The 12,625-nt window shown below is 39.8% G+C and overlaps 1 protein-coding gene across 5 annotated transcripts in view; it reads left to right on the top strand.

The window, feature by feature from the left end:
* The window catches only part of ARHGAP26 (Rho GTPase activating protein 26), a 470,301-nt gene that overhangs the window by 277,249 nt on the left and 180,427 nt on the right, over positions 1-12,625 (top strand). For all 5 annotated transcript variants that reach the window (XM_082454134.1, XM_082454135.1, XM_082454137.1 and 2 more), the window contains exon 14: positions 1,744-1,818. In XM_082454134.1, coding sequence (XP_082310260.1) covers positions 1,744-1,818 — 75 coding nt within the window. The remainder of the gene's footprint in view (positions 1-1,743; positions 1,819-12,625) is intronic.

The following is a 12,625-nucleotide window of genomic DNA, read 5'->3' as shown; positions in this document are numbered from 1 at the left end:
CTAGTTGTGGGATGTGGGTTCTCTCTCTAGTTGTGGTGCCCAGTCTCCAGGGTGCATGGGCTCTGTAGTTTGCGGCACGTGGACTCTCTTGTTGAGGTGCGTGAGCTCAGTAGTTGTGGCGCGAGGGCTTTGTTGCCCCGCCACATGCGGGATCTTAGTTCCCCTACTAGGGATCGAACCCACGTCCCCTGCATTGGAAGGCAGATTCTTTACCACTGGACCACCAGGGAAGTCCTCATGTACATGCTTTTACAATCCATTTGAGCTGTAAAATCCTCTCATTCCAGACCACTTCCTTTTGTTTATCAGTTCCACTTTTGTAGAGGTCTTGTTGAAGACACTGCAGAATCAGCCTTTTCCCAAGTTTTTTCCAGGAAATTTTGTTTTGGCCCCAAACTGATGAATGTTTTATTCATTCTGTCCTGTATTGTAGACTGATCTAGGTGCTGGGGATATAATGGTAAAGAAGACAGAATCACTGTACTTAAAGTTTACATGGTAGTGGTGGGGGAAGACAAACAAGAAACCAAATAAGAAAGATGATTTCAGATACTGTTAACTACTATAAAGAAAACTGGGTAAGGCAGTGGCCAATAGTGTTGGTCATTGGGATGCTTTCTATTGAAGAGGTTGCATGTAAGCTGAGACCTAAATGATGAAAAGATCTGGGAGAAGAGTGTTACAGGTAGAGGGAATCTTGTGCAGAGGCTGAGGTTTGGAGGCATGAGCTTTGTATATTGGAGTAACAGGAAGGCCATCAGTGCTGGAGCAGCATGAAGGTGGTTGATAAAGCAGTCAGAGGTGAGCCTGTGCTCAACCATGTAGGGCCTTACAGGCCATGGTAAGTTTTGATTGTGATCCAGATGCAATGGGAAGCCATTGGAAGGTTTTTAAGAAAAGAGATGGTTTGAACTGATTGACACTTCGAGAAGCTCATTTTGGGTACTGGGTGGAGAATGGACATCAGGGGAATAAGGGGCAGCAAGAGACCAGTTAGTTGAGAGGTGTCAGATATGATGGGCTTAGGACCAGCAGGAGGAAAGTCATTTCACATCACTTGGTCTGAATGTAAATGATACAGTGATGATCTAATCCTTGCAGTTAAATGAACAAAGTACTGAGGCGGGTTAGTTTTGGTTCTTTGTTTGGGTGTTTGAAGGTAAACCCCTTTTAGTCTATTTGAATGTTTTCTTGGGTTCAAGAAAGGTGGTCCTCTTTTTTCTTTATGAAGAATATTTGCACCACAAATGAATGGATTTTCTAATTTCTCAGTTTTGGCTAATAGTGTCCAAAATTAAAAATGCCCCAACACCTCAATATTTGCCTTCTCTATGTGAAAGTAATTTGTAAAGTGTTCATCCTTTTCTGTAGTACGAATTTTTTTTATCATTTCATTTTTGTCTTTTTAAATTAAAAAACTGGTTAAATATGACATGCTTAAAAGTATATATTTCGCATCTTTCAAAACTCTTCAGATGCTGCCTTGGCAAGAGAAGAGGGAGGTTTCCTGCCCCTCTGATGACTGAACTAATACGAGGGCTGAAGTGTGCAGCACATCCATGAAATCCTAGACAGTTGTACCAAATCCCACTCCTTCGCTAAGAGCAGAGCTGAGTGACAGGGAACTTTAATTAGAGCAGCTTTTAGAAGGCCCGAGAAAATGAAAAAAGTGCATTTGGCTGGGTTGGCCTGACTTGTGTTCTGACGTGCCTCTAATTAAATCATCACTGTTTCTCTTCTCAGGGATCAATGAGCAAGGGCTCTACCGAATCGTGGGGGTCAATTCCAGAGTGCAGAAGCTGCTGAGTATCCTGATGGGTGAGTGCAGTGGCTCTGCCAGGCAGTGCCCAGTGGTTGAAGGGGGAGCCTCTTGAGAAGGAATCTGGGTGTCCAAGAGGTAAATCCCAGAAATCAACTGACCCGCTCACCAGCAGTCATGGCTACAGGCATTACTGGAAGAGACATTGAGTGGAATTGGACAAAACAAAAAATGGCCGGTCCAAAGCGCCACACCCTCTCTGTGGACTTGGTTGCCACCAGTCCAAGTAGCACTCCACCACTCATGTGACCGCCACACCCTACTCTGTCTTTAATAGCTCATGACTCCCTCTGTCCTCTGGAGACCGGCATTTCATGGGGCACACCCATTGCCCAAGGAAGCTCATCCTTCTAGCCTGCAGAGGACCTCAGATCTCATGTTCCCAGTGACTGAGGAGGTGCCATCCCATGACTCCCAGATAAAATGTGTAGAAGCAGATAAGTCTTCTGATCCTCTTTGCTTCTAGATTTCCGCTTAGTCTCTGTCATTTGAGCAGCAGAAGCTCCTTTGCAGCTGGCTGGTATAAATATAAAACTACTATCTCTAAATGTGCAGCATTTGAATCAAAAACCCATGAGCCAATGAGCCAAATTTGCCTAGGCTGCAGATTTCCTGTATTTTTAGATATGAATGCAGATTTCCTGTATTTTTAGATATGAATGCAGACTCGGTGAGTCACGTGGATCTAAATGGCAAACAGATCAGATTTCACAGACCCGTGGCTGTTACTCATCCCCATGGAAGCCTAGCTGTGCACTGTTAAGAGATAGACTGTTGCTCAGGGTCCCTGCTCAGTGTTCTGGGCAGGGACGCTTCTCTTTGTTAGTATTTGTCATTTTTTTTTCTTTTGCCATCCCAGTTTCTGAAAATAATTTTTATATGTATAGAAATATCGTCTCTCATGTTGATCAGAAAAACTATCTCTTTTCGAGAGAGCTACTCGCCTCTTGTAAGCAAAAGTCTCATGTATGGTAGTTGCAGTGAGATCAGTTTGTTTAGCCATTCACCCTATGAAGGACAGCTGGGTTATTTCTAGTCTGGGGTGAATAATGCTGCTGTAAACACTGTGTACAGGTTTTTGTATGAAGATTAATTTGTTTCTGTGGGATAAATGCCCAAGAGTGCAGTTGCTGCGTTGTACGGTGATATGGTTAATTTTTGAAAAGTTCTAATGTAAGAAAGAATGAAGAGTCTAACAGGTATCAATCCTCAGTCTTTCATTTCCAATCAGAGCTGCAAACATTTGTGGAGTGTCTGCTCTCTGAAGCAGCTTGTCAGGTGCTAGAGATGAAACTTTAGAAAGAGTCATTCTTTGTTTGCAGAGTATCCAGGTAGGGGGAGTTATGCATGTGTGTGAAAGCTGTAATGTAAAATACGATGCTGGCACCCAGTGGGAGCTGGATCTAGAAGATGGAGTAGTGAAGGAGAGAACAGAAGAATAATTCAGATTCAGGACATGTCATGAACCAAGAGTATTGATTTCACTAGTAGTAATATTATTATTATAATATTTCAAAGTACTTGAGGCTGGAACAGGAGAGTGAAAGCTGAAAAGCTAAATGGCCCCTTTGGTTGAGGAACTTGAATATTATGCTAAGGAGTTTGGGGTTTTTTTTCTCTGTAGGAAGTAAGATGCTATTAAAATTTCAAAGTAGTGGAGTTGTATGTGTTAGTACTCTTTTTACACAAAAGTGTCAAGAAGACAATTCAGAATAGTCATTTATTTGTTCACATTACTGGTGAGTCCAAGATGACAGAAGCATGGCAGGGTCTGGTGACTCCACGTTTGTTGGAGGCTTTCCCACTCCTTTCTTCTGGCTTCTCATTATTTGTAAGCTCTACTTGTCTTCATATTGACTATATTCTCTATGGGAAGGTCCCAGATAATCCAGCCCCAGTGGTCCTTGAAGCTTGTATCACTGAAAGGAGAGTGTCTTTCTTGACGGTTTTGACAGAAGGTCCCAGGGCGGATTTTGATTGGTCCATATGGGGGCCATTCACATGATTCATTTCACAGTCTCAGGCCAATCACATGACATACAGAAGATTGATCCCGATGGCCTGGATCCTGTGCCCGTCTCTGGTGATCCCATGCCACCTCTAGGAGGTTGGTGGTGGTGGGGCGAGTAGGGTGTGTGAGGGGTTAGTCCATAGAACCCTGGGGACTGAGCAGGATTATTAAAAGAATGATGGAGGAGTGCTTTTCTGAAATAATGCTACTGGGTGATTTTTTTAAAAAAGTATGTCCAACATAGGTGTAACTCTATCAGATGCTAGTTTTAGGAGGGTAATGCTGGCAGCAATGTGGAGCACACATCTGATCATGGAATCACATGGAGGAAGAAGACAGTTGGGATAGATGAGGCAGAGCATACCTGATCAATGGCTGAACGAGATAGCTGCTCTGAGGTCAGGAAAAAAGGACAGGCTCAAAATGATTGGAGAAAGAGAATCAATGGGACTTTGTAACCAACTAGATACAGGGGAGTCAAAGGGGCAGAGAGGTTTCAGAGGCAGCAGATGATTATGTAAGGTGACACTAATGAAAAGAAATACGACATTTTAGACGGGTTTGCTAATTTAAAAAAGAAGCATCTTAGCTCTTTTGTGCTAAGCAAAGAGTGGTATGAAAAGATCTTGTTTTTATCACTTCCCTTAGTGACCTTTGAACAAGATATTTGTCCTGTTCTCTTCCTCAGTTTTCCTAGGGACAGACAAAATAATCATGACCATCTCAGAAATGTCATGAGAAATAAAAACCAGCAGCTGAAAAGTCACAAGGCCAGCTGTCTCTGCCAGGAGGACATTACAGATAGACTGGATCCCAAACTGAGGTTCAACCAGAGCTGAGAGATGACCACAGTGCAAGATCTAATCAAAAGTGTTGAGAATGGTATCTGGGATTCTTACTATCAATTAAGTTAAACATGAGATAGTTAAACATGAGATCTTGAATTGAGGGATCAATTAAGTTAAACATGAGATCTTGGAATTGAGGGATCACCCATTAGGCCAGAGAAACTCCAGACCTGAAGGCAGAGCCCTGTCTCCCTTCCCCTTTGTGAACATGCTCTCATCTTCATCAGTTCTTGGTACTTGTACTATACTGGGTTAGCCAAGAGTGTAAAAAAATATGGCTCCTATACTCCAGAGCCTCTCCCTGACATGGCTGGGCTGAGTGTGAAGCATTCATTCCCTATTCTGGGTTCTATATTCACTGGATGCCCTATTATGTACCAGGTACTAAGATTTGGATTATTGGTCAGTCTCTCAGAAATGGAATAGTGCATTTTTATTACTGAAAATATGAGTTAGAATTAAGTAAAACCAGAGGCTTCCTTTGATCACTTGGAGTTAGCTTTGTGTACTCTTGATACATTGGGGGACTTTAGGTAGGAGGAAGAACAGAAGAGCCAGACTATGAGAACATTGTATTTTGCTGATTAGGATTCCTTAAGAAAGCTTGCCAGAATTTCTCATAGCATATGCGGTGTGGCCTCCTGCTAGTGTCATACCAAGTGCTGCCCCTTATCTCTTCCTCCTGGCAACAGAGGTCGTTAGTCTTTGAAGAGTGAAGAGGAGGAAGACTTGTAGATTCCTAGAAATAGAGTGGCTTCCATGTGTGTACTGTTTGTTTGTTTACTTTTTCTCCCCCCGTATGTTAAGTAAAGATAAATCTTTCTAAGGTTTAGCTCAACAGTTAAAAAATATAGACAGCTCTGTCTGTGCATGTTCAGTACATGTCTGTCTCTCCCTGTATAGTTTTTTATAAGAGATTTTTAAAAATATTTATTTATTTGTTTTTGGCTACTTTGGGTCTTCGTTGCTGTGCGGGCTTTCTCTAGTTGCGGCAAGTGGGAGCCTCTCTTGTTTGCAATGGCTTCTCTTGTTGCGGAGCACAGGCTCTAGGCACGCGGACTTCAGTAGTTGTGGCACGTGGGCTCAGTAGTTGTGGCTCACGGGCCTAGTCGCTCCGCAGCATGTGGGATCCTCCCAGACCAGGGCTCGAACCCGTGTCCCCTGCATTGGCAGGCAGACCCCCAACCACCGCGCCACCAGGAAAGCCCCCCCTGTATAGATTTTAGATACCTTTTTCTGATTAAAAGTTATGAGTGGTCATAGTAGCAAATTTGGAGAAATAGAAAAAGTAGAAAAGAAGAAAAATAAAAGTCGGGCAGACTAGAGACAATCTTTACTGACCGTTTCATCATATGACTGTCACCTTTTAAATATAATATTCTATCATATAACATAAAAAATACAAATTGGAATCACACTGTGCATATATACTGCTTTTAGCAGTCTTCTGTCACATAACAATACAGTGTCTATTTTATGTTATTCAGGTTCCTCTAAAGTGCGACTTTTTGGGGTCATGTATTGTGTAGGTCAGCCCCCTATCCCCAGATCCATAGACTGATTTCAGTTCTTCATCATTCTAGAAAGCACTCAGGTGAACATCCCTATGGGACAGGATAACAGAGGTTTAGAGTGTACATTTTGGAGTTAAGTAAGTTATAATTAAATGGCTTGTCCATTTGATTTTACACAAATTATTTAAGCTCGTCTAGTCTTCTATCTCATTATCTGTAGTAATAGCCTCTGCCTCTGTAATAATGGGAGGATTAAATGAAAAGATGCATGTGGGTTGCTGAGTCCAGAGCCTCCACATGTTAGTCAATAAATGTTAGCTGCTGTTATTTTTAATTTTTAAAATAAATTTATTTATTTATTTATATTTATTTTTGGCTGCGTTGGGTCTTCGTTGCTGTGTGGGGGCTACTCTTTGTTGCAGTGCGCGGGCTTCTCTTTGAGGTGGCTTCTCTTGTTGCGGAGCATGGGCTCTAGGCGTGTGGGCTTCAATAGTTGTGGCACCTGGGCTCAGTAGTTGTGGTGCACGGGCTTAGTTGCTCCACAGCATGTGGGATCTTCCCAGGCCAGGGCTTGAACCCATGTCTCCTGCATTGGCAGGTGGATTCTTAACCACTGTGCCACCAGAGACGTCCCTATTTTTAATTTTTATATGCATATTTAATTATTTCCTTAGGGTTTATTTTAAGATGTTGAATTGCTGGGTCAAGGTATGTACATGTTTCCAAGGCCTTTAATTGATATCCCCAGATTTGCTGTCAGCAAAGTCTGAGGTGAGTGTCCTTTACCACACACATCCTTGCCATACTCTATTACTTTTTTGCGTTTAAATTGTAAGTATTTTTTAAAAATAATTCTGGTGGAGGCTGGCCATTTTTCCTCTGTTTCTTGCCACTTTTTATTCTTTCATGAATTGCCTGTTTGTGTTCTTTCCCTATTTTTCTATTGATGTATTCATCTTTTGAATTTAAGACCTTTTTAGGTATGGAGGCTATGTTACCAATATTTTTTTTCAGATTATCATCTTGAACTTTATTTATGGTACTTTTGTTTTTGTTTTGTCTTATGAATATTTAAAATTTTCATGAAGTCAAATCTTTTATGAAGTCAGTCTTTTTCGTAGATGGATTATGCCCTAAAAGACCTTACCTGTTTCAGGACTACAAAAACTTTTTATTTTCCTTGAAATCCATCTGGAATATATTCATGCAAAAAGGAAACTTAACTCTCCTTTTCCTCAAATACTTATCTGATTGACAAATAACCATGTAAGGAGAAAATTTCTCCCTTTCCACTACTTTAAATATCACCATATAGTCATTCTCTTATACATGTTGGGGTCCAGTGAAGGAGTTTTCACACGTATTTTTCTAAAGGAAAACAAATTCTTTTTCTGTTTGTTATTCTGCAATTCTCAGTCTTTAAAAAAATAAATCGTCTTCATTTTTCATCTTTTAATGTTTGTTTTTCTCTCGATTCTTTGCATTATAGCAAAATTCTAAAACTTGCACCCTATATCCATGCCATTTATTTAAATTTCTTTTGGGCTGATTTTTTTTTTTGCTGCTTATAATGCAAATTTTAATTTCGTAATTGAATTTTCAGTGTTTTTACTAACTTATTTAGCTCTTTTCATTTCTACCTTTCAGCTATCACCTTTATTATTTCACTCTGTTTCTTTTTTTGCTTTGATTTCTTATTTCACAGCATCCATATTTTTCTGAATTTTATTTATAATACAGAACAGATGCTTTCTGACATGTTTTTAGAGTGCTCTGGTTTCTGTGTTTCATGAAAAGTATTTTATCAGCTTTTTTATCTTCTTTTTCATTAAACCTGAACACAGAGACGTTTATAAATCTTTGCAGTTAACTTTACTGTGGGTAGATTCTCCTCGCTCTGCTGCAGTTTTCCTGAGTCCTGTTAGAATCAGCCTCTCACATGATATTAGAGCACTGTTGTACATGGTTCCGTCCAACTTTCTGGCGCTCTTAAATCTTTCATTTAGTGTGGACCTACCTGTACTCATGAAAAGATTTCTCCTGGTTCTGCTATTTGGTCATGGTTCTGGGAGAAGTGGAGTTACTTCCTGGTTAATCTGAAGTGTGCTGTGGTTCTTCACTTGTCACTTTCATGTTTCTTCTAGGACCTTCCCCTTCTGAATTCACTTCCCTTTATATAAGCAGACACCCCTCCACTTCTGTCCCAGTCTCAGTCTCATTTCACTGCCCGGATCGTAATCTCAGGATACTGAACTGTGCTGTGGTTGGGTAGGAGCAGCGCAGCATGGCACCCCTCCCTGGGGTGGCTTCAGCTATACTTTAGGGTGGGCGGAAGGCCGTCGCCTATCGCATTGTTCCCCCAGGTGGGGTCTTCCTCCAGGCTTCACCTGAGCTTTGCCTGGTGGATATTCCTCTGGGGACAGGCAGAATGTTCACTGTGAGCCTCATTTTCTGTGCTGTTGAAACTTTCTGTCCCTTTGTGTGTGTATGTGTGTGTGTCTTTATTAGTTTCTCACAGTGGTGGTGAAGGAATGCAAGTTTAGTGTTGCTATTTTTTCTCTTCTTATCCTGTAACTTTTTCTGGTTTTGTTTTGATTTTGTTTTTTGTTTGTTTGTTTGTTTTACTAATGTTTAAAGTCAGGTTGGTGCTATAGAGAACACATGGAAGGTATTAAATTGCGATGCTTTAAAGCACCAAGTTACAGTAGCATGCCTCACCCACTGATATCTGATCCAGCCATGAACCATCCTTCTGACTCCTCTGGGACCTTCATTTCTCACACCCTTTCACAGCACGGCATAAATAAAAGCAAGCAAGAGCTTCTTCCCTAAGAAACCCTAAAGTAATAGATATTTTGCATGACAACTTCTAAGACCTAAAGTCTTGCGGAAACAGCCCCAAGGTTTGAAGACTAGCCTCATGGAAGCGGCAGAGTCATGCACGTTGTATACTTCCAATTTTAGCCACCAGTAAAGGGGAGCAGACAAATGATGACCAGGACTGGGAGAGAGTAGACTGCTTGGATGAAGGATGGATCCTTCTGGGAACTAGTAAGGTCACTATTAACCACAATCTGGACTTCCCAGAGAATGGAGACCACAGATGGATGCTCACCTTCCTGTCTGCTCCTCCCACTGTCATCCTTGCTTATAGGGATGCTTCAGGCAGGTTCTCCTAAGACAGGGACTTGAGACAGCAGTAGCTTTTGGATCTCAGAACAGAAGTGGCTGTAAGTACTCTGGATTCTTAGGCACTAGATATGGAAGGTGTTTAAAGTTTTACAGAGGTACAACTTTTATAATCAGAAAAAATTTGATAAGCAGATTTGCTTATCAAATTGCTAAGTATTAAATCTAGCCTTGCAAGAATTGCCTGTAGAAGAACAATTGCCTATAAGAATTGCCTGTAAGAATTGCCTTGCAAGAATTGCCTGTAAAAGAAGTCTTATTTTACACAGAGGATAGTATACTTAACATGAACAACTTCCTCAAAGATGTAATGGAGATGGAGGATGTGAAAGGCTCAAGAAGATTTTAGAAAAAGACAAACAAAATACAACTAATGTTTAAATGCAGGAAAGCAAGATGATATTTTCTTTGGAATGACATATAGATCAGTGGAACAGACAGGAGGATCTAGAAATAAGACCCACTCATATATGGTCAATTGATCTGTGATAAAGGTGTCAGAGTAATTCAATAGGGAAAGGACATTTGTTTCAACAAATGGTACTAGTACAATTGGACATCCATATGAGAAAAAAATAAATTCAACCCTTATCTTAAACTATATACAAAAACTAACTCAAAATAGATTATAGTCCTAAACCTAAGAGATAAAACTATTAAACTTCAAGAAGAAAACACACAAAGCAGGAACCATAAAAGAAAAATCTGATAAACTGAACTTTACCCAAATAAAAAAAAGCTTCTGCTCCTAAAAATATATTAAGAAAGAGAAAAGCCAAGCTACAAGAGAAAATATTTGCAAAATATGTATCTGATAAATGATTTGTATCCAGAATGTATTAAAAATAACTCCTGCAATTCAGTAGTCAGAATGTAACCACCCCAGTTTTTAAAATGGACACAAGATTTGAACAGTTCACCAAAGAAAATACACAGATGGCCCAAAAGTACATGAAAAGATGACCAACATCAGTAGTCATTAAGGAAAAGCAAATTTTAACAATGAGTTATTTCTACACACCTACTAGAATAGCTAAAATTTCAAAATTAAACACATGACCATATCATGTGTTGATGAAGATGTGAAGCAACTAGAGTTCTCCTCTTGGCTGGTGGGAATGCAAAATGGCCCAACTGTTTTGGAAAACCATTTGGAAGTTTTGATAAAGTTAAACATATTTATCATATGACCCACTCCTACATATTTGTACCCAGTTCCACTCCTAGGTATTTACCCAAGAGATGAAAATGTAGTCCATAAGACCTGAATGCAAACATTTACAGCTGCTTTATTTGTAACAGCCAAAAACTGGAAACAACCCAAAGTCTACCAACTAGTCAGTGGATATGTCCATAAAATTGAATAGTGCTCAGTAATAAAAGGAACAAACTACTGGCCTATGTAACAACATGGATGGATTTCACAAGTATTATGCTATGGAAAGTGGTTGCCAGGGGCTAGAGATGGAGGGAGAGGGGATTGGCTATGGAGAAAGAGGCACAGGAGAATTTTGTGGCGGGGGGTGATGACAATGACTTACATCTTGACTGTGGTGGTGGTTACCCCATGACTGTATATATATTTGTCAAAAATCATGGAAGTGTATACTTTAAAAGGTTGAGTATATCTCAGTAAACTTGACTTTAAAACACACACATAGGAGAGGATTCTCAATTTTCCTCCTCAGTAAAAAATGCAAATTAAAGCAGATGACTTTTTTTTTTTTGAACCTATCAGATTGACTAAGATCAAAGTGTTTGATTATACATTGTTGTCAAGGATTTGAGGAAGGAGTCACACTCATGCTTAAATGTAATGGTACAACCTTTGAGAGGTTAATTGAGCAATATCTTTCAAAATTAAAAATACACATACTTTCTGACTCAGAAATTCCACTTATAGGAATTTTTTTCTCTAGGTAAGACATATACAAGGGAACAGGGGTTTATATCATTGTTTACCATAGCAACAACCAGTGAACAACCTTCATCTCCATGAATGGGGGCATTAACCATGGTACAGTGAAGTACTGTAAGGTAGTATACTTATATGGAACAGTTTCTTAAGATATTATTAAATGAAAATAGCAGTGCACAGAACGACATCTATAATGTGCTTCCATTTGTGTTTTTAGAAAACTGTACATATTCATAAAACTGCTTGTTTATGTACATACTGTTAGAGATTGCATACGTGCACAAAACCAGTATTGAGTCATCTCTAGCACAGGAAAGCGTTACCTTTTGATGTTTATCTACTTGTTTTGCTTGAATTTTTTTTTTTGGAGGTGTTCATATATTACCTTCACAGTTGAAGAGAAAAAAAATTTTTTTTTAATTTTTGAATTATATTTTATTTTTTTATACAGCACGTTCTTATTAGTCATCAGTTTATACACATCAATATATACATGTCAATCCCAATCACCCAATTCAGCACACCACCACCACCACCCCCCCGCCACTTTCCACCCTTGGTGTCCATACCTTTGTTCTCTACATCTGTGTCTCAATTTCTGCCCTGCAAATCGGTTCATCTGTACCATTTTTCTAGGTTCCACATATATGCGTTAATATACGATATTTGTTTTCCTCTTTCTGACTTACTTCACTCTGTATGACAGTCTCTAGATCCATCCACGTCTCAACACATCACCCAATTTCATTCCGTTTTATGGCTGAGTAATATTCCACTGTATATATGTACCACATCTTCTTTATCCATTCATCTGTCGATGGGCATTTAGGTGGCTTCCATGACCTGGCTATTGTAAATAGTACTGCAATGAACATTGGGATGCATGTGTCTTTTTGAATTATGGTTTTCTCTGGGTATATGCCCAGTAGTGGGATTGCTGGATCATATGGTAATTTTATTTTTAGTGTTTTAAGGAAACTCCATACTGTTCTCCATAGTGGCTGTATCAATTTACATTCCCACCAACACTGCAAGAGGATTCCCTTTTCTCCACACCCTCTCCAGCATTTGTTGTTTGTAGATTTTCTGATGACGCCCATTCTAACTGGTGTGAGGTGGTACCTCATTGTAGTTTTGATTTGCATTTCTCTACTAATTAGTGATGTTGAGCATCTTTTCATGTGCTTCTTGGCCATCTGTTTGTCTTCTTTGGAGAAACGTCTATTTAGGTCTTCTGCCCATTTTTGGATTGGGTTGTTTGTTTTTTAAGTATTGAGCTGCATGAGCTGTTTATATATTTTGTAGATTAATCCTTTGTCTGTTGAT

Source organism: Balaenoptera physalus (genome assembly GCF_965194825.1).
Source record: "Balaenoptera physalus genome assembly, chromosome: 3".
NCBI lineage: Eukaryota > Metazoa > Chordata > Mammalia > Artiodactyla > Balaenopteridae > Balaenoptera > Balaenoptera physalus.
This window is presented reverse-complemented; position numbering and strand designations above follow the sequence as displayed.